General features: G+C 43.7%; 1 protein-coding gene across 1 annotated transcript in view; it reads left to right on the forward strand.

The window, feature by feature from the left end:
* Positions 1-22,532, forward strand: part of CFAP47 (cilia and flagella associated protein 47) — a 3,369,192-nt gene that overhangs the window by 2,055,634 nt on the left and 1,291,026 nt on the right. Inside the window, exon 49 of the mRNA XM_069639370.1 lies at positions 1,522-1,633. Within this exon, the coding sequence (XP_069495471.1) occupies positions 1,522-1,633 (112 nt within the window). The remainder of the gene's footprint in view (positions 1-1,521; positions 1,634-22,532) is intronic.

The following is a 22,532-nucleotide window of genomic DNA, read 5'->3' on the forward strand; positions in this document are numbered from 1 at the left end:
CACAACAGCCCACAGGTATGTCGGACAAATGCGTCCCCCTTCCGACTGAGGTCTCTGTGCTTTTGTGCTTATCTCGTCTGACCGCTGACAGGTTCCGCATATTTGCACTCCTCAAACAGGGGTGGCAATTTCTTGAACCTTCTAGCAATGCGCTTGCGCATTGATAAGTGACTGTTGGTTGCCAGCTGGGTCAACCGACAGTAACCTCAAGGAGCAAAGCGCTTCCCTCCTCTCCTAAGAACAAACGCCACGGAAAACAGTTCCATAACTCATAGCAAGACATAACAAAACCAGCTTTCCCAGAAGAATGTCCTTTACTGGCTGCATACCAGGTTTGGAAAGCATGTTTTTTCAGTAAAGCAAATTCAGCTCTCAGCAAAGTAAGTACAGATTTTCACTGAGGCATGGAATAAATATCCAGTATGCCTCTGAGTGCCCCCAGAATGCACTGCGCACCAGCGCCATGTTTTAGCTCAAGCATAACAACGTCACCAAGAAAATGGTTCTCTATCAAAGGTCAAAGTTGTGTCATCATTGTTTTCTCTACTATGAAAGGTAATTAGAAACGGGGCGCTAGTTGCTAGGGCCTTCAGGGTCCAGTTATGGCATGGGGGAACTGAATGAAATATTTTTTTTGGTAATCTCCTTTGACAGACAAAATGCCTTAATTAGTGGTATACGGTGTGACATTTTCAGGTCAGGGGGGCTGGATTCTTGAGTAGCCCAAATGTTAGGGATGTTGATGAACACAGGTGCAATCCGTGGGAGTGGAATCAAAGATTTAAATAGTCATGTAGGCAGCAGATTCAATGGAGACCCTGGGTTTTGGTGGCTGTGATGAGAGATTGCATTTGTGCAAGAGTAGATTGAACGCATCAAATGGATTACTGACAATAGTCATTCAACATTGATAATTCCGTTTGCTATATTGCAAGCGTTGAAGCCATATTTTTGATATCAATGTTCTTTTATTGTGCCAAGCAGCAGACATTTTTGATGTGGGATGTTTCCTTTTTTTGGTAGGATACATCTAGAAATCATCATTTTGAATTAAACATTAAATTTTTCAGGACGACTTTCATTTCACTTGCCAATTTGAGAATTTGTTTTAATTGGGGCTTTGCTGTACATCGTCTACATATTTTATTTTATTGTAGCAACTTAAGACACCTGACAGGCCAATGTTCATTCCTGCATTTTATGTCATTGATCCCCAGCCATTTATTGCAATTGTTACATTTTAAAACAACATAATGGTCATTAGAAGCATTTTTCTATCGGGAATAAATGGCTTTCAAGATATAGTAGTGATTGTGCCGTGCAAAAATTCCAACATTGTGTCTGATCGATGCTCAAGTTTCTGTGTTTGGATTTCCTTCATGCAAGCTTATCTGCTTTCCCAGTACCTCAACCTAGGACATACAACTATGAAATCTGTATTACCATGAGTTTTAAATTGAACTTTTTTGATTACAGGATCACTTGTATTAAATATCTTATTTGTGTAACTTTTCTTTTCAGGTTTCTTCGGATCTTCCAATGGTTGTAGGACCCCCGACCCTCACTGTAAACCCAGGTCTCTACGCTCCGTATGAAATCTCTGTATCTCCATGGAAGCGGGGCGTGTTCACAGGTGAAAAACAAACTTGTACAAAATAACAGTTTTCTTAGGCGTACCCATTGAACCACGTGTTCATCGTCACTGAATGCATTTTCTGATATTTAGAAGACACTTAAACAATTCATGTGTCTTTATAGAAGGGCATGATATGATATGATGTGGCATTTATAACGCGCCTATACACAAGTGTTTCAAGACACAACGAGGCAAGGGAGGGGGAAGAGGAAAGACAGACAACGATCTTACTAGGTCATGTGTCATTCAGATCATGCAAGTGCAAAGGAAGGGGGAGGAAGAAAAGTGCAGTGCATGGGATAATAGAATAACAAGATGGCGAGCAGGTGGCAGGTGCAGGGTGAGTGCAGGCATAAGTGCTGGTGGGGGGACTTTAGGGATACAGAAACAGTCCCCAGGTGCAGGGGATGCCAGGGAGGCGGTGCAGGGGTGCATCTGGCAGGGCTAGGGCCCGAGATCAGATGGGTGGCCAGGTAACCAGTGCAGACTCAGTAACAGCCAGGACTTTAGCAGGGGAGAGGGGGAGAGAAAGCAGAAGCAAAGAGGAGAGTTTTCAGGTGCTTCCGGAACCGAAGATGGTTCTCCCCAAGTTTCAGGGTTGCAGGCAGGCGGTTCCAGAAGGAGACCCCAGCCGAAGAGAGAGATCTACCACCAACTCGTTGCTTGGAGAAGCGACTGACCCTGAGGGAGCTGGAGGCGAATGAGCGAGGAGCTCGAGAGGGAAGATATATAGGAGTCTCGCTGAGGTTTCAGTGGGCTTAAAAATAAAAAAGCCAGTGCAGGGTCTCACCTGATTCTGCTAATAGGTAGAAGGAACACAGGCAGCATCCCACCTAAGACTGCACTTTTTTCAGGAGCTCTCACACATGTAAATGCCAGGCTACTATGCAGGTCTATGGAAAAAGGACGAGCATACTCATCCTTGGCACCTGAGGGGTTAACTTCTTGTGGGCATGCTTTCAAATAACAGAATTTGGACTCTTGGTAGTTCATTCCGAGAATGGATTTCTTGCTGATATGCATTACTTTTCACACCTTCATGCATTCATGTTGGCCCACAAGGTCCCGCACCACCCGCTGAGAGGATGCTGGTGTCCCGTGTTTTATGTTCCCCCTCTGTAAATTCTGCCTGTACCGGTCTTACACAATAGTCTCTTGTCCCCTTCCACCAGCTTGCCCTGCAAGTGACTCCAGATGTCCGAAGTGCACAGAACATATCTAGGAGTTAAACTAATGACAGAGCTCCATTTGTGCAGAACCAGATCTCGTTAGTCACCCTACAACAATCATGTGGCACTTACACACTCTGAAAGATGTATCAATCACTGGTGGGAGACAACACAAGCTAAACCTATTAAAGACATGAGAGAATGTTATTGGACTAAGAGTGAAAACGATAGTTGTGTAAAATGCAGGGGGCTGTGTTTTAGGGTGTTTTTTCAACACAGGTTTGTAGAATATATTATCACCTTTTTGTATTTGAATCAAGTCACTAAAGCTAGCGGGGCAAATGTGTATGTCAAGTTGGTCTTTAGTGTCATTTGATGGCATTGTAATATAGTAATATTGCGGGTGTGTGATATTGTCTGGAATTTGTGCCAAAAAATGGGTTCCTCTTTCCATTTTTACCGTGCTTGTTTGTGGCGCCAACCAAATTGTAGAACACACAATGGTATGTTCATTTGTATGTATTTTTGCTAAATAAAATTTATTTGGCTAATGTTTATTTCTAGATGAAAGCTGGTTCAGTAGAAATAGGCTTAATAAATGTCACCCCTAGCAGCAGATTGGATGACATGAAAGAAAATAAATCTAAAAGAGTATAACCAAAACACAATAAAGCAGAAGTTAGAATCAGAATGTTGGGGGTCATTTCAGTGAGCATTTAAACGTGTCACTGTAAGAACTTTTCAGCAATATGTTCTTGCATTAACACACAATCATGTATGGCCCAGAATCACACATTATAGTCAATTGGGAAAGTCAAAGCTATAACCTAAGAAACATGTTATATTCTTTACATGTTTTGTTATTTGGCATTTGTATAGCGCCTACTGCCATTGGCATGGCCTTGTAGCGCTGTGAGGATGAACCACCCTTTTGGAAAGCAGCAATCTGAGTTGAGAAGTAGTGAGAGGAGAGGCAAAATGCATGTGTGCATTTATAACCTGATCGAAGGTATGTAGGGAATGGCCTGGTCGTTCAAAGCAGCCCATACTATCAGGGGTGGGGTGGGTGCTGTGTCAAATTATCAAGAGAGTCCAGAGAGTCAAGCTATGTGAACAGCTGGACCACATTTTTCGTGGGACTCTGCTGTATAATATGGGTGGTGGAGCTTGGGCTGAGGATGATGTATGTTTAGGGTAGGGTATAGTGGAACAGTGTGCATGTCAAAAATGTGCAGCTATGTGAGCATCTGCAGTGACTCTCCATGGGACTCAACTACATTCCGTGGGGTGCAGAGCAGCGAGTCAGCAAAATTCAGCAGTGTGGAGATTTGCAGTGGCAAACCTACCTTTGGAATATTCTGGTGGAGATGCATACATAACCAGATAAGTTATTGTGAATTGGACATAAAGCAACACGGCGATGACAATAAACTATGTTACTATGCTTCTTTATCTCTCTAAATCACTGCTTTAGTAGTAGCAAAGGGCTATCTTTTTTTTTCCTGAGGTGTATTGTGCTCCTCCCTTTTTTCCTGGGGTAACCAGACCGTAGTTTGCTGGGAAGAATAGAATTAGCAAGGGTTAAAGGGGTAGTGCTCTCAAACATGTTATTGGCTAAAAAGATGGCCCATAATCAAAAATATATATATAAAAATATTTTTAAACAAAGTTCCTATGTAGAGTTTTGAGCAAATTAGGCTGAAACTCAAACATTTCAAGCACTAGGAGGCATCCATTTTGTGAAATGGATGAGCCTCCTGTTCTTGTGTTAATTTCTGCCCTTGCGGCACTAATGAAGCAAAAGCAAGCCAGGTGTAATACACAAAAGCTACCATTATTGCCGGAGAGCAGAAATTAACACAACCTGCTGCTGATAAGTGCCTTACATTTAATTCTTTTTTGAAAAGCACTGCAAAATAAATACTGCGGTTTTCTTTCTAACTTATAAAGAAAACCGCAGCATTTATAATGTTGTATTTTTGTTTGCTGTGGCATCAGCTTTGAGTCTCCTGGGCTCCCCGACCTGGGTCATGCTGCGGTCTTCTTTCTACGTTTCTAGGAGCCCGAGAAACATAGAAAGAAAACAGCAGCATTTAGAAATACAACAAAGTTGTTTTTCTGACTGCCGCTGCTTAAGCCACAACAAACCTAAATACAAAGTTGTTGTTTTTCTTTCTATGTTTCCTGAAGCCCGCGAAACGTAGAAAGAAAATCGCAGCATTTAGTAACAATGCTCCAAGCCCAGGAGACTCAAAGCGAAAGCCACCGCAGTCAGAAATACAACATTGTTATATTTGTGATTGCTGTGGTTTTCCAACCACGGCAATCACAAATACAACAACGTTGTATTTATAATTGCCGCGCCTTTGCTTTTTTCATTTTCATTTTATGTTTTCTGTGCTTCCCTGCACTTGGGGAGCACCGAAAACGTAACATAAAAGTGAAGGCAGACTCCCAAGCTCATGTACAGCTCTGCTCTGGCTGCAGTAAGCAAAAGCTCCCAGTAGGGGGCTTTTGCTCCTTGTTTAGTGCCACCAGGGCAGAGCTTAACATGAGCTGAGGAGGCTGCCTGAAATGGCAAAATGGATGCTCCCATGTAAATGCTTTGAGCCTCGTTTGTTCGAAAGTTTACATAGGAACTTTCATTAAAATTATGTTTAATGCATGTTTTTCATTATTGCCCATCTGTTGGGACAATAATATTTTTCGGCGCGCTATTCCTTTAAGAAGGAAGTTGAAAACACAGGCTAAATGCTTGCATTAGTATGGATTTCTGTTTGCCCAATGAATATGTATTATCTTTTAGAATCAGCCGACATAGAAGAGTATGCACCCTTTATGTAGGGAAAAATTTGATAGTTTGGGGAAAAATCGGGAAAATGACAGAAAAAGGGTATGTGGTGGACATGTTTGGCCCAGTAAGGCAATGGCTTCTGTGAATTTTGAGAAAAACAATGCTATGCTACATTCCCCTGACTCTTCCAGTTAGGAAATCACACATTTTATGTAATGTTTCACAAAACAAGCAATACCACAAGCCAAAAAAAACAGAGCCATGGTACACAGGAGTTTTATGCTTACGACCTAAACAGACGTTACTTAGCATATATAAATAAGGAAAACAAATGTGGTTAGGAAGGGTAAGCATACATTTTTTGAAAGAGCACATGCAGACCTTTTGAAGGATAGGTGACTTGTGCAGGTTACCAAAGTGTATAGTGCCTAAAGCAGCAACTAAATGTAGGTCACATTTTGGAAATGAAAGGGTGGTGTGACGAAGGGCAGCAGCAAATGGGTCGAAACATTATGAAAACCACACAAACACAGGAAATGTCGTACCATCCCACATTCCCACAAGTGTCTCGATGAATACGGTACCTCATATGTGCGGGTGCACCTACCGGGGCGCAAAGGGAAAAGGCTAAACGACTGGCAACCCCAAGTCTTTCGGCAGAGCAGATTTTACAGAATTTTGCTCTTCTTGACAACCTACAGATTTGGGCCTGGTGTGTCGCAGGCACCAAGGAAAACAGGGAACCCCACGCATTTCCGAAAAAAGAAGACATCCGTAGGAATCCACAGCATGAGCAAAAGGTTTATTTCAAGCCAAATGCTTAATTATAAAAAATACATAACTACTTGTCAGCTGTTTGACGTACAGAACATGGATTACAATGATAACAATGATAACCACATTGTTTTTACACAGTATTCGAAGCAACCTTGGTTCCAATCTGATGCAAGTATGGTTGCATTAATTGTTGTTTGTTTATGTATTGTGAATACTTATATACTGGTATGCTTCTAATTTTGGCAGATAGATTGAACTCTAGTGCAAGGAAATGGTGATTTTGACAGGAGTTGCAAAACATGGAAAAGTGTTGTGCCAGAATTAGAAACTAAGACTATGCTTGCCAACTTACTCACTATATTAGTTCTCCCAAGCAGAGACAGATGTGTTGGCCTATAGAGAAAATGGTTGTGTCACAAACCTAGGCACAATGGCTTATATTGCAAACCTTTTGTAAACCTAAATCAACAAATGGGTATTTATATTCACACATAATGCATACAATATAGAAAAGTTGAGGGTAAGACCAATTTATTTTGGAAGCCAACAATTCACCACAACATACTTATAATACAACTACAGTATTCTCATGAAGCTAAACTGAATGAAACCCGACATCAGCCTGCTTGTAAACACTTCCGTTTCCATCGTAATATCCTGGTAAACAAAATAGCTCAAATAGTTCTGTCCATGTAAAGCAGTTTAAGGCTATACTAATCATGAATGTTTTAGCGTTACAATTTCTGCAAGATAGTTAAACAACTGATAAAGACGTTGACTCCTAGCAATGCCTTGTCATGCTCTCATGATTTAATAGTTTACAATAAATTGAAACAAAAGAGCATAAACTGTTATTAAATTAGCCAATATTCTTAACATCCATATTTTCCCCTTCTAATCAGTAGTGTACTCCTACAGATTCCTCATCTTAGATGTATCCTGGCCATGGCAGTAGGCATCAAACTTTTTCCCAGCAGGGGACGGGGTGTGCCCTGGCATCAACTCAGACATATGTGAGGAACCCAAGAGCTTCCTCATTTCTTTTCCTCCTGGATCCTCCTCTCAGGTGGCTAGGGAAAGGCCATCGCTTGTGGATCCTGACCCTGGGGGTGCATATGCAAGGGATGATCTCCTGGGGGGAGGGAACGTGGGGAGTGGGGAGATGACGTCCTTAGATGACACATGGTATCCCCTTTTCTCTTTTCACAATGACCCCTCTATGCCACAAGCCTTTGTAGGCTACTGTCAGCCCTTTCCCTTTTCTTCCCTTCAAACTGTCTCCCAGAGAAACCACATCAACACTGGGACGAGGAAGAGACCAACTAGGAAAACACATCATCATTTGGTTGAGACAAACGCATATCAACTTCATTTTATTCCTAAAGGCACATGTCAGCCCCTTTTTGTTAATACAGACACTTATGAGCTTCAGATGTGTACTGGAACGAGGGTGAGGACAACGCGAGTAAGGAAGAACAACCGTTCTAATGATGAGTGGTCTAGTCTCTTCTGGACTCAGTGTCGTGGCGGGCACTTTAAAACCCGACCTCCATTTGAAAATGGAAACAGATGTGGCGGCTGAGGCAGTATCTAGGTAAGCAACTCCAAGACAGTGGCGTGGGAAGTGGAGCACTCGAAACCTGTTGACAGATGCAGAGTTTATGCAGCAGGAACCGAACCTAAGGAAAGCTAGAAGCTGGTAACAGGACTGCGTGAGGGGTACCGGCCTGACCGAACGAAGTGGTCGCAAGGACTGGGCTGCAGGTAGAGAATCGCTGGGAAGCAAAACCACGAAGAACCACTGGTAGAGAAGCAAGGTCCTGCTCGGATGCCAGAAACCGGAGCAGAGGAGACCTTGCAGCGCCGTAAGCTCACACCGGTGAGTGAATGGGCAGCACCGGGCTCGCAGGTGAATAAGCATTGAACATTGTTGTTTTGATACCGAATGAGCTGAAACGTTATTACAAGTACTTTTGAATGGCAAAGCAAGTACCTTTGAATACTGAAAGAACTGAAAGCCAGAATATGCACTTTTGAATGCCGAACAGAGTAAAGGCAAGTTTTGAGCACTCGTGGAGTGAAAGGAAGGTGGTGTATGTAGAAGATACCACGGAATGTATTGTATGAAATACAAGTATTGGCAAAGTCAGGAAAATACCAAAACTGGTATGAGATGAAAAACCAAGAATTGGCCCAAAGCTAAAAGGGTTCAAGGAACTGCCGCAGAGAGCCAGATGAATACAGAAAAAGTGTAACAAGGTGCATGGTGGCCAGCCAAGCCGCGGTACCGTGTCAGAAGAGTGTGACACTGGTGAATCAACTAAACATCACTGTTAAATGGAAGCAGTGGCAAGTTATTGATGGGAAACAGCTAAGAAAGGGGGGTATTGGTTGCCTGACCTGTAATGGGTGGACTGTGTTGTCCGACAACTGCACCTAGACCGAGTGCCCCCCTGTATCAAGAAGCCAATGAAAGTATCCATAAAAAAGCTTTGTGTTTTGTATGAACCTCTTATGTGATTTTGAAGTCAAGTAACAGAACTGTTTAAGTGAACTAGAGAAAAGTACTGATATCAAAAGAGCTGGGAAATGTCCCAAGAAACTTTGTTGTTTTGAGAAAAGCTAGAAGATTTTGTACTCTTGGGGAAGGGAACACTGATACTGTGTGAACAGTTTTTGACATTGGGGAAGGGAAAGGTGATTACAAGCCAGGAGCTGGAAGAAGCTCTGAACTTTATTTTGAACACTATTCATTTTGATGCTGACATCCCTACACATTGTACACAGTTATCTGTGAGGGCAAGTTGTGAGAGCAAGACAGACATTTGAATTGGACTTCCTGACACAGACTAATCTTAGTTTTTTTTAGTTAGGAAAATCTAACCTTGGCATCGGCAAGTTAGGCCTTACTCCATCCTTCCTTTTAAGTTAATAAATTAAAGAAACTTGAACCTGTTGTCTGTGTCTCCTTCATGATGCCTTCACACATAGCAGTCTTCGACTCTAGAAGTAACAGCGCGAGGAGTAAATGAGTACACACCATGCCCTGTGACTTTATTTCCTTTCTTCTGCCCACTCAGCTTGCTACTTCGAGAGCGTTGTTCTCTTCAGAGATTTTTTCTTTGTGTCACAGTTGATCTAATAGTTTCTTTTTGAGATGTCTAGTTCAAGAACTAACGGGTTTAAATTGTGCAGGAACTTCACTTAGAAAAGGTCTATTACTGACCCTCCCAATGTTTGTGTTTGGTGCTTGCCAGCCAACCATGACATTTCAGAGTGTGGTTCCTATCAGGCCATTAGCCCCTAAGGCGATTCTAAGAATGAGCAGCTAAACTGGCTTTACGCCTTCCCCCAAAAGCCATTCATTGGAAGTTGGAGGGTGTCGGACCTTCCCACACCAGAGAAATACCATGTGAAAGGGCACAAAAAGAATCACAAAAATGATCGCAAACTCTTGCACTCTAATAGCAGTTTCCGTCATTCATCGTTCTTCAGCACATAAACAAGAGGAAGAACAGGTTGCATCGCGGCTTAGGTGAGGTGTTAAACTGCTGCCTCGTCAGTTGAAGAACGGGAGGCATTTAGTCAAATAATGCTTGATATTTTTTCAAAGGTGTCAACGTCGATGTCTTCCACCACTATGCTGGTGAGTAAGGTCGGTCAACTGCACCCCTCAAAGTTGGCAGAATACCGAAGAAGGGTGGCATCTATACGCTGGAAGGCTCAGACCACTTCCTGAAAAAGAAAATGCAGCCTAATGCTTCAGAGTTGCATCTGATAACCACAGTCTCCAATGCACGATGCCAACAACCTCAGCACAAAGTGTAATTTAATTTCTTTTGCTGTCGAGGGATGGGTTGAGTTATGCAGCGGCCTGATACTTTCAATATGTGCAGGACATTTATGATGAAGGTCTCCTTATTCCCTTTAACTTTTATGGGGCAGCCTAAGGATTTCACTGTGTGAGCTGATTTTAGGCCACCCAGGCTTTATGGAGCTGGCAGCCAAGATATTTGAAGCCTGTGAACTGGATACTTCCCTAGATTTAGAGATAGCAGATGTGTCCCCATGTGACCATGCTAGTGCAGCATTCTGCCAGGCTGTACAGAAGGTGTTCAAAGTCTTGCAGCCCAAAGCCCCTTTTAAATGGCCCAGTTGTAGATGCTGACAGATGTTCTAGGCCAAGGCCCACAGAGATAATCTGGCCCTGGCCAACCCGGTCATGACATTGTGGCAAAACCATTGTTCGGCGCAAACCTTAACTTGGGGTTTAGCAAAAAAGTACAAAATGGCCTTGACCGATCCACTTTATCTCGCAAGGCATGCACCTCAGAAGAGTTTGACAGTGTTGGCTGCTACGGCAGGGGCAGGCTTACATCTTCAACCTTTCCATCCATACCACCAGAACAAGAGAGTAAAAAGCTAAATGCTTTTGGGAAGAACATTTTCAGGGCAGGTAGTGTGGTCTTCAAGGCAATTAATACTTTCTGTGCCCTTGATAAATATTCACATATGTTATGGGAAGCAGCAGAGTACTTGCCAGAAGGCTAGGTGAGGGAAGGGTTCAGGGATCTAGTGGAGGATAGAAAGGAGGCAGCATGGTCCGGTGCTTCAGGTAGGCCAGGACACAACTAACGGCGTAGCCTAAGCTATGGGATCAGCATCAGTGTTCTGTAGATATTCATGGATGTGGGGACTTCCAGTTTTGTGGCAGGCATACAAGCTAAACCTCTTGATGGGTCCTTTGATAGTTTTCATTTATTTTAAACATAGGCTAAAGGCTAACAAATCAATTGAGAAATTCTAGTCCTCGAAGACTACGGTAATGTTCTTGGGGTTCACTGTCGAGCAGACACTGCTCCAAACCTTTGCCATGTCCACTTCGACCTTTAGTACAGGCCATGGTTTCAGACCCTTCCAGTGCTTTGCCCATAGGGGAAGATCCATTTTGCAGTCACTAAAGGCATCTAGAGACATTTTCTGCAATTTCTTTTGTCATTAGCAGGAAATGGACTGCAAATCGGTACAGTCAAAGGCTACCTAACAGTCATGCCAGTATTCAAAAGGATGCCTGAACAGGAGTCCTATTTTTGGATTCCAGCTCTCTTTTTTTATAGGGCTAAATATGCTTCCCCTGAAATAGTTCATCATGCCCTCTCTGCACCTAAATCTGGTAACTTTCCTCGTGTGGTCTACATTTCAGCTGCTACATTCTTGTCGTTTGTGACTTTTGACATTCAAGTCTGTTTTTTTCTGGTGAAAATGATATCAGCCAGGGGGGTGAGCGAGGTTCGAGCTCTTTCAGTCAAACTTTCTTTTTTGTTGTCGTTCTCCATGGAGAAATCGTGTGACCATGCTGCCCCTCAAATCTGAATGGTACAAATTGGCAGGAAAATAAATCCTGTTAGGTCTCAGGGCTCACGCTATTTGTATTTATTTGAAGAACAGGGATGTTCATTTCGAACTGAAATGGCTTACTAAACACATCTACAGATGGTGGACAGTCGGTTTAAAAAAAGAAATGTGGGACATATACCAGGGACAAAACAAACAGAAAAATAAAATATATAAGAAAACAGGTGACTTACAAAGGTACAATAACCTAAGAGGGCAAGTCCTTCTACCTAAGGAGGAGTATGACTTAGATTGTATCACTGGAGGCAATGATGTGGTTGGATGGGAAGAGGGGAGGGTGAGCTGCATCTTTAGCAAGTAAGTGAAGTTTAAGCCAAGCTTAAAATAGATCCACAGTTGGGCTAGCTTTGGTTGTTATTGGCAGTGGGTTCCAGTGGAGCGGGGTGAGTAGGAAGAATGAATAGAGGTGAGAGGGGGAAAATGGATGGTATGGGATGGGAGTGCAGAGGAGGGCCTGAGGGAACAAGATGGTGAGTAAACTCATGTACAAACAGACAGGTACTGAGAAGCAAGGCCATTGATAGCTTGTGGAATAGGAGAAGGAACTTAAAAAAGATAGTGGTTATGCATGGTGAGCAAACCATCTTATTGTTGGTAGGTATAAGTGGGAGAGGATCTGGGTAGGTTGTACAGAGTACTGTTAGGAAAGTTGAAGACTTTGTCTAGAGGGAGAAACGAGTAAATAGGAAGGCCAAGGAGTCTGCTTCAGCAGTAGTCAAGTTTGCTGAGCACGAGAGTAGATATTAGCGTTTTTGTAGAGTGGTTACTAAGAAAAGGACACATTTCCCGAATGTTGAGTTTAACACAAGCAGCAGAGTTAGTGGTAGTGATTAATTGTTGCAGTCATAGGTCGCTATCAAAGAGGACCCCAACATTGCGTGCCTTGTGTGAGCGAGCAAAGTGGTCAGGCGGGAAGGAGAGAGCAAATGGGAGAGTAGAGATGGCATTGGAAGCTGGGAGAAAGATGACTTTCATTTTTAAAGAGTTCAGCAGAGAGCCATCCAGTGACGCATTACTGTGAGACAGTTCGCAATACATTCCAAGATTGCTTGAGTGAAGAATGGAAATTGAGTGCCATCAGCATAAAGATGATTGAGACATCCAAAGGATTAGATGTGTCTTCGTAGGGCAGAGGAATAGATGGTGAACAGCAGAGGTTCAAAGACTGACCCATGGGAGACGCTGATGGGGAGAAGCATAGGGTTAAGAGGTTTGCGAGTCCCAATAGAATTTTATGGCTCGACCTTGCAGGTAGGAGGTGATCCAGGCAAGACCAGATTTGCTAACTTCAAGGACCTGGAGAGTGAGATAGAGAGAGAAGTGGTCAACCGTGCGCTAGTGGCAGAAATATCCAAAAGGATGAGAATAGAAGAGTGTTTCGAGTGATGGGCATTAGAGAGAAATTCTTGGTGCATTGTTTACTATGAAAGCCAGATTGAAGTAAATCACTAAGGCCATTATCGGCAGGGTACTTGGTGATCCGTGAAAGACAACCCACTCAAGTCCTTTTGAATAATGGGCAAGGAGAGAAACTGACCAATAGTTTTCTGTGAATTTTGGGTCAGCAGGGGGTTTCTTCAGTAGGAGTAAGACAGTTGCAGATTTCAAGCAGGTAGGGGACAGTCCAGCAGAGAGAAAGAGTTTAAAGAGCTCAGAGAGATAAGGACACATGATTAAGATTTAACCATGTGGGGAGCAAAAGGGTCGATAGGAGCCCAAGATGGGTTGGCACTGAGGAGGATGGCTTCTAAATCAATAGGGGAGAAGTTGTTGAGACTATTAGAGATAGAAGGGGAGAGGTGGTGGACAGGAAGAGGGAGGGAGAGAGGAGGGCTGTGTGAGTGTCACACATTTTAGAGGAAAATAGAATCCAAATCTTTAGCAAAAAAGGAGGAGGCAATGAATATTGGTTTAGGAGGTGTGAGCAAAGATTGGAGGGCAGATGAAGGTTTACAGGGGTGATTGTGAAGGGAGGAGTTTAGGTCTGTGAAGTAGGAGGATTTGGCAGAGTACATTGCAGAGGTTAGGGCAGCAAGGGAACTTTTGTAGGTTGTCTGTAATTTGTGTCAGCGTAGTAGGTCACAGCGCATGTTTGTTTTGCAGGTCAGAAATTCTGGGGTGATCCAAGGTTGGACAAGGATGGGAAGGTGTTAATCTGTGAGCAGGATAGTATTGGCCAAATGGAGTCATAAGTGCATAGTCAGTCATAGAAAAGCATGGTCAATGAGAGAGGCAGGAATAGGGCAAAGAAACAGTATAAGGGTTCTCTTATCAACAAGATAGGGCAAGAAAGTCCTGCCTGTCTTTCCTCTTAGTCATTGAAGAGGAGAAATGAAGAGTAGAAAGTGGAGGAGACTGAGATGTTAAAATGAACAATGGAGTGAACCGAGGGAGGGGCGGCAATGGAGAGGCCAGAAGAGAGTGGATTTTAGAGTGCATTTCTCTTAGGTCGAGTATGTAAACTAAGGAACTCGCCCTGCAAGCCTAGTGGGATTTTTAAGAATTTGAAAGTCCTGATGTTCATGACAAAAGTTTGCTTTCACATAGTTTTAATCTGGTAACTTCTTCTTTAACACTATTCAGCAGGCAGACGTTGTTCAGCCAATGTATTTTGGGTTTTTTTCAGGGCAATCTCTGTAAATAATACAAAACACATATTTTGGTAGTGATCTCCTTGTCTATCATGAAATAATGAAAAAATATAATTGCTTCAACCCATTCTAAACAGGTTTTAGAAAAGGGGTGGATCTGTTCTTAGTGGTCTGGCACTGACTGCATGCATTTCTGATATAGGTGGCAACTTTGGTCGATCACATTTTGTAGCTGCAAGAGACTTATCGTCTGCTTTTGGCAATGTTAATATCCAACTGCTATGGTGGAAATTAATGATTTGGGGAATTGATTTGGGTCTACTGTGGATGATTCCATCATTGTATACATGTAATACTGCACGTGTTAGACTAAACATGATGGGGGAGCTTTCTAGAGAAATCTGTTTAGAGAAGGGAGTGTGCCAAGGGTGCGTTCTTGCCCCCAACCTATTTAATTTGTATTTAGTGGGTCTGTGGGAAGTAAGCAAGCTATGTGGGGGATACCCTCCAAAATCGTCTGGTTTAAAACTGAATTGTATTGCAAATGTAGATGACCTCATTTTGATGGATTATACTCTGGCAGGTCTGCAACATGTACTCTTAGGTGTTGAATTAATTATAATTCAAATCAATTGGCCATTAATTCAGCAAAATTCTTTGTTATGACTTGCACCACTTGCAGATGTAACAAGAGCTACATATTGAAGCTGAATAATGAGGAAATAAGTGAAGTCGAATCACTGTACTACCTAGGTTATATAGTGTCAGTAAGAAAGCAGTGGCAAAGATTCAAATTAAAGAGGGAGGAAACTACTTTCTCATGCCTTTCTTTAATGAAATCTGTGAAAGGTAAATTGGGCCTCATTTCAAGTCTGGCGGTAACCCTGCCGGTTCTACCTGCGGGTTGACGCCAGCTTCTGAATAATTTACCGGCGCCTGACCTCCCGGTGTCAATGGCACATTCTGAGTCCGGCGGCCGGGAAATCAAGCGCCAGTATATTTGTTAGTCCCCATTCCCATAGAGTTCTATGTGACTCTATGGGAGTGAGGACACGGGAGCATCGGCACCATTGCTAACAGTGCCTGTGCTCCCGTGAAAAGTCTTTTACTGTGATCGCTGCACCCGGAAGGGTCAGACCTGTTGCGCACAGCGGCCCCGGCTGGCAGACTTGTAGTTTGCCAGTCCGGAAACAAGGGTGCTGGTGAGCTTACCGGCACCCTCGTGTCCGGACCGGCAAACTTATAATGATGCCCATTGTGTGCATACTCATTGGTCCCAATGATTGAATTGTATAGGCTAACGATGTCTGTTATTGTACTATATGGCTGTGAAGTGATGAATTTTAAGAATAGATTTTCTTTTTATGCATTGGAAGGTAAAATATTAAAGCAAGACTTGGTCATCCCGATCTCTGTTCCAACCAGTGTCATCGGTTGGAACTAGGATTGATGTCTTGGTGGTCTCAATACATTAAGAGGAGTTTATCCTTACAGAAAAAGCTGTCACGGTCAGATGCCTTTAGTCTTGGCAACCATCTAAATGATTTATTGATGAAGGGTTCAAATCCCTTCTTGAAAACGTTCAAGAAGCGATTTAAAGTGTTTTGTGACATGATTGATCTCAATGGGTCTGAATCAGATGACGTGGGTAAAAAGGAAAATAAAATATTGGGACGGATCGATGGACATCCAGGACATGGGGAGACTAAACCTATATAAGGGAAAACATTTTTTTACCTACCCCAATGTGATCTAAGAATTTATATCAGCAAATTATCCTCTTACAAATTCTCTGACTAGTATTTGAAATTCATATTCAATTGTTTGCCAACTCTTGAGGTGATTGGTCCCAAATGAGGACTTCCTAAGGAGCTTTGAAGGTGCAGACTGTGTGTTACCGAATCCTTGGAGAGACTGCGCCATTTGATGATGAATTGTTTGTCATTATTAAATCAAAGTATCCTGAGTCTGGGACCTTTTATATTCACTCATCATCTCAGGTTCTAACGGAAAGCCTATGGAACAGATTAATGACAAGTCCCCAGCTCTTATCTTGGTCCTGGTCAAATTTGTTGATAGAAATATTTTCTGAATTGAATAAGGTTGTAACGCAAGAGGAATATCATTTAAGACAGATCTATGATGTATATATATTTTCTTGCTATTTCGAATTTTAGAAAGATTTAAATCAAATTACTGCTATGGTTATTTTATTATGATTGTGATGTATTTATGTAGTTTCATTATGTATCCTATTTTCTATGTTGATTGCTTTGTTTTGTAATAATGTGTTATGGCACTATATGTACTGAAAACACATAAATACATTTATTGATTTTAAATTATAGGTTTGGAAAAAGGTAGAATAGGAAAAGAACACACCTGGTTGCACGATGTACCAGATGGAACAATAGGGGAAAAACAGAAGTCTGGGTAAAAGAGTGATGTCAAAAATTGATGCTGGGGTACCTTTCAAAGCAAAAAAATGTGTTTTACTTTAAATAAATAAAAGAAGCATTATGCAAAGGGGATAATGGGAAGGCCAGAGAGTGATGCAGAGGTTACATCAAGTTGAGGCTGAAGGCTAGGAGAGAAGGGAAGAAGAGTGCGTAGAATGAGGAATGTAGCAAAGTCAAAATGTATGATGGAGGGTAGAAGAACAAATGAAAACTATGAAGAAAGGGTTCAGCGAGAGAGAGAGAGAGAAAGAGAGAGAGAGAGAAGAAAGGGGAGGGGCGTTGGTTGGCTGAGAAGTAGCAGCAACACCCATTTCACTCTACAAAGGGTGTTGCTGCTACTTCTGGTCTGCAAAGTTGTGTACCTGTGCTCTATATTGGTTAGGCGGTGACATGGACTCCCTTGCAATGCTTCACAAATGATTCCTGCATTTGTTCCATGGGCTCACAGAATGCGCGATTTGATTGAGCAGCTCTTCAAAGTTTTTTATTTGATTGATGTGCTGCCTCGCTCTCTTCCCACCTCTGGCTCTTTCAAATGGCTATGGGGGTCTATCTAGGATGGGGAATCTGTGGACGTCTATCTAAGATGGGGAATCTGTGGGAGAACGTTATCTATTTAGAAGAACAAATTACTTTTCTGGGGTAGTGTTCTTTCTGATGGATGGCTCCTCCCAGATTCCTCATTCCCCTCCCAACCTACACCACATTCAAATACTGTTTGGGTGATGCGAGAGAAGATCAGTTTTTTTACAAAACCTTGGTTTCACTTATGGATCACTAGAGTGCTGAGCATGGGGAAATAATGGGTGGAACAGAGGTCAGGGGTCCTGGATACTATGTATACACTCGAAGTGCCATCGCATCCTGTTAGGAAAGATTTCCATTTATGTGTAATTTCCCCGCCAGTTGTGTACCCCCCAAATTTTTGCTGCTGTTTAACACCGTAGTCTGACTTTGCCAGGGGAGCCCAGCCTTCTGCTGCACTCCTCTGGGCTTTCGTTCACTTTTTATGGGAAAACTGACATGACCTTAAGACAGTCAGTAATGGAAGACTTTGTTTCCCTTAGTCCTTTTCCAATGTTGCAACTTTTCTGCAACATGTAACAAGTGTACAGTGTACCTTCCAGTACAGTACACTCGGGTCTCTTAGTCCTTTCCAAAGACCCTAGATACTCTCGCAGGATTTTCTAGGAGATGTGCAGATGTGTCACAGACAGGGCTGGTGGCAGCCTATTGTTTCATGTAATTTTAACCCTTTCCTGCCAGGTAAACCGCGATTACCGCGTTTGGCACGAATAGGTGGCCTTGCTCCAAAATGGCCATGCCACAAGGTTCTTTGTCCTGTCCTTGGGCCAACTTGCCCCTTCGCCTTCCCCAGGTCTAGCCGACCCAAGTCAGTCCTTATTTTGGCATGTATCTTCCCATGAAACGCCAAGCTTTCGCAGGCTTCTGCATGTCTTGTGTGTGTGCCTCCAGGATGTGGGCTGGGGTGTCTGTCCCCAATACACATCCTGGGTGCCAGAGAGTCTGGAGTTCTGTCAAATGCCTGGGACCACAGTGGTCTGTGATTGGTCCACATATGATATGCCTGTATGTGAGCAGATCTCCCATTGGGACCTTTTCGTTTTGGCGTGAAGGAGATTCTGGATAAGAGAAGCCCCCAAATACCCATACCATGTCGATCTCTGGAGTTCTTACTGAACAAAGGATAGGATCCAAGTATCCTGAAGCTAAGAAGCCAAGTCGAGGAACCACTGGTGACCCGCTGGAAGGTTTGGCACCCTGAGCCCGCTGTCGTCCAGTGGGACCCCTCAGAAGGTCTGAGAAGACGCTTCGACCCATTGGACTAGTGGGACCAACTATTCTCTGCACCTTCACCAAAACCTGTAAGTAAGCCTTCTCGGAAGTGTCCCTGGGCCATCCAGTGGGCTGACCAGCTTACGCAGGACCTTTGCTCTGTCTCCGCCGCCATTTTGAGGAGGCCCTTGAAACTTGGTATACTGCTAGCCCTGTGTTCATGGCACCCTCACACCGAATTTCGTATACTTGGCATTCCCAGGTCTGAAGTGAGATGAGTGCACCAGAACCAGAGCATACACGGTCACTGTGTCGCCCAGCCGTGGTGACAACCTTTGAAGGTGCGCTGCATTTGTGCCCCTCTTGCCCCTGGAGCCTGCTGCAGTGAAACTGGCCTGATCCATCCACCAGGAGTGGAGAAATCGCCACTGTCCCGTTTGGGAATCATCACTGCATATTCGTCGCTGAAAGCCGCAGAGCCCGCAAAATTGCTGCACTTGAACCTGCAACCGAAGTGGACTAGACTGCCGAAGTTTGGTCCGGAGTGCGCCGGGGGTTGGTAGGTAATCACAACCCTAGCTGGTGGCCGCTAGCACCTACATCCATTTTTACGCAAGAGTGGCCCCTGGGGACCCCTTTTCTTTCCATTGATAGTGCAAACTATTCCCAACTCTTGGAATCGACTCTGCCCTCAAGTGGAGACCCTCCACGAATGGTGGGAACCTATACTTTATCACCTCACCCACCTTCCTGAGCTGCTACAGAACCTTGAAGAGACCCCGTTTTTCCATTTGAACTACCGCCTGCGCTTGCATCACATGTCAATTTGAGCATTAGCTCTCCTCTTCTTAGTGACTGGACTGCCTCTTAGCTAGGAGTGTGTTGGATGCAGAAGGGACTAAAGACTATTTGCATTGCCTGTTTCCTTCCCCTTTAGGTTGTGGACAAATTTCGTGCATTAACCCTTTTGACCCCAATGGTCTTGTATATATGTATTTAGATAGGATTGTGTTGGCCTAATAAGTGTTACTGTGATTTGATTTGTGTGTTTGAAACTCAAAGGCCTTGAAATAAATGTATATGTATTTTTAATATATCTACACCTGACTGGGAGTGATTTGTGGGTGTCCTTTACTCTGTGTGCTCATTTAGGTCCTTCAGTCACCCTCACCCCCCCCGAGACCTAGTCTTGACTGCCGCCAAGCTACCTTGATTGGTCTGGCTTGTCCAGAAAGGTTACCCTGTTCCAAGAAACGAGTCTGGTCTCCGTAATCTCTGCCCACCAGGTCAGAGTTCAGAAATCCATCTTAACAAATTGGTGGCAGCAGTGGGATAGGACTGAAGGTATCCAGTGTTGCACACTAGTGAAGGCATTTCAAGTTAATCCTATCCAGGACACATAGTGACTTTGTAGTGATAACTATAAAAGGCCAAACACCTATCTAATATAATGGAAACAAGTACCTTTATAACCTTAAATGCTTCTAGATCAGAAACATTGAGAAAGATGTGTACAGAGGGGTTTACCTGCTCAAGGTACAAAATTGGAAATGATTCAGAAAATCATGGAATGGCAAGAGTTGCAGCTCGGTGACATAGCCTCTGATGAATGTGCAGAAGGAAGTGGGGCTGCTCCTACTGGCAGAACTGACAGTTCTGTCGCTGACCTCATCAGTGCAATGTCTAATGTCTCCTCTGCAAGCTCTGATGCTGAGGCCTTGCTGGTATTCAAGAAACAAGACCTGCTGATTAGGCACACAGAGCTTGAATTTCACATGGATAGGCTGAGAATAGAGCAGGCAGAAAAACAGAAAGACCGGTATCACCAGTTGGAATTGGCCAAGCTTCAAGCTTCAAATGGATCCAAGGGATCTGGACATGGGTCTGCATCCTCCTCTCATCCAAGATTTCCTAAAGATCTGCTCAGTGTGTATGATGAGAAGAATGATGTTATGGGCTGGTTGAATGCATTTTAGTATGAATGTGAAGTTCAGGAGGTTGTAAATGCTGAAAAGATTGCATGGTTGCTCAGCAGACTACCCCATTCTTGCTGCAGTGCTATTATGGAGATGTCAAAAGCTGAAAGAGTTGATTTTGCAATGTTAAAGCAAACTCTCATTTTGAAGTTTGGTAAGACTCCTGCTCAATACCTTAAAAGGTTCAGAGAGTATAAAAAAAGAAGGAAGTACTTGGGTGTCATATGTGACTGATTCTTTTTAAAAAACTTGACTGTCTGGGTCAAAGGCTATAAGGTCTCCACCTTTGAGGGTATGAAATGTCTTGTCATGCTTGAACATATTTTTGCATCTTGTTCCCCTGAGCTAAAGCAGCATTTGGCAGATTCAAAGGAGTTAGATTCTAGGAAGCTGGCCATTGCAGCAGATTTGTGGGTGTCACATAGAGTGTCCCATAAGGGCAAGACTCATCCTGGTAAGCAGGAGGAGGGGAAAAAGCCAAAAGATAGGCAGGCTGGCGGACCTGATAAAACTTCCTCCCAAAAGGGCCACAAAAAGACACATAAGGGTAAGTCACAAGAGAACACACAGGGTAGTGGAGGTTATACTCCAAAACAGAACTCTGGTTACAGTAAGCCTCCCTATGTCCACAGACCCAGTGGATCTTGTGTGGCTTGTGGAGCAAGTGACCGTGTGAAGGGAGACCCCAGATGTAAGGTCAAACCTTGGGGGTCAACTCTGCTAATCTGGCCTTCTCCTCATATGAGGAAGAATAGATTACAGGGGCATTCTTCTCCTCAGATTCCTTCCCCAGTGGGATAGATACTGAGGTAGTTTTAGTTTCCCTGGGTTCCTGGGAGCCTAAAGTCTCAGAGGCTTGTGCTAGGATTCCAGGCAATACCAAGCACTACTTTAAAGACAGTGTGCTGATCAATGCAGTAGATACTCCTACTCTTAGGGATAGTGGGTGCAGTCGAACTGCAGTAGATTCTACCTTGGTAGACCCAGAGGAAGTTGCCAGAGCTCCTCTGAAGCCCTCTAAGTTTGCTCATGGCCCACCACTCCAGTTCCCAGTTATACCTGTAAATCTTACTTTAAATGGTACAGTAGTAAGGATTCCAGTGAGCATTCAGAGAGATGTCCCAGGAAAGGTCTTGCTGGGAAATGATCTCGGAGCCTTAGGGATTGTGGGAGATACAGCAGAAAGACCCTGCACAAGGTCTCAAACAAGGGCAGCACTGGCCAAAACCTCTGCAATGCTCAAGCCAAAGGGGAAACCCAAGGCTAAAGGAATCAAAAAAGACAAAAGAGGGAAAGGGAATATTCCCCCTAACTCACCTACCCCTGAGGTAGAGGTAGTTGGCCACACATCAGGACCTGACGAGGTGGAGGTGTTACCTGTAGAATTTGATCCAAATGACCATCCTGAACTGAAAGACTTATTAGTAGAAGGTGGTCCTGACGGGGAAGAATTCAGTAAGGGCCAACATAAGTGCCCATCTCTGGAAGTCATAAGGAGACAGGCCTGCTCCCAGCTTGAGGGTAAACCTCCTCAGAAGCATAGGATTTATTGGGAAGGTGGGCTCCTCTACAGTGAACCTACAGAGTCTACAGAAGGTGACCATAGGAGGTTGGTGGTTCCCCTTGCTCCTGCAGCTGGCACATGAAGTGCCCCCTGCTGGTCACCTTGCTATCAAGAGAACCAAGCAAAGGTTGTCCATGCACTTCTACTGGCCCAATATGGGGGTACAAGTACAAAGTCACTGCAGGAGTTGTGCCACCTGCCAGTGTCTGGTAAGAGTGGCTCAACAATCCAAGCTCCACTGGTACCACTCCCAGTTGTGGGGGTACCATTTGAGAGGGTAGGGAGCAACATTCTTGTTCCCCTTGACCCCCAAACATCCTCAGGCAATAGGTTTATCCTTTTGCTGGTCGACCG

The sequence above is a fragment of the Ambystoma mexicanum genome, chromosome 7q (assembly GCF_040938575.1).
Source record: "Ambystoma mexicanum isolate Mex_15411 chromosome 7q, UKY_AmexF1_1, whole genome shotgun sequence".
NCBI lineage: Eukaryota > Metazoa > Chordata > Amphibia > Caudata > Ambystomatidae > Ambystoma > Ambystoma mexicanum.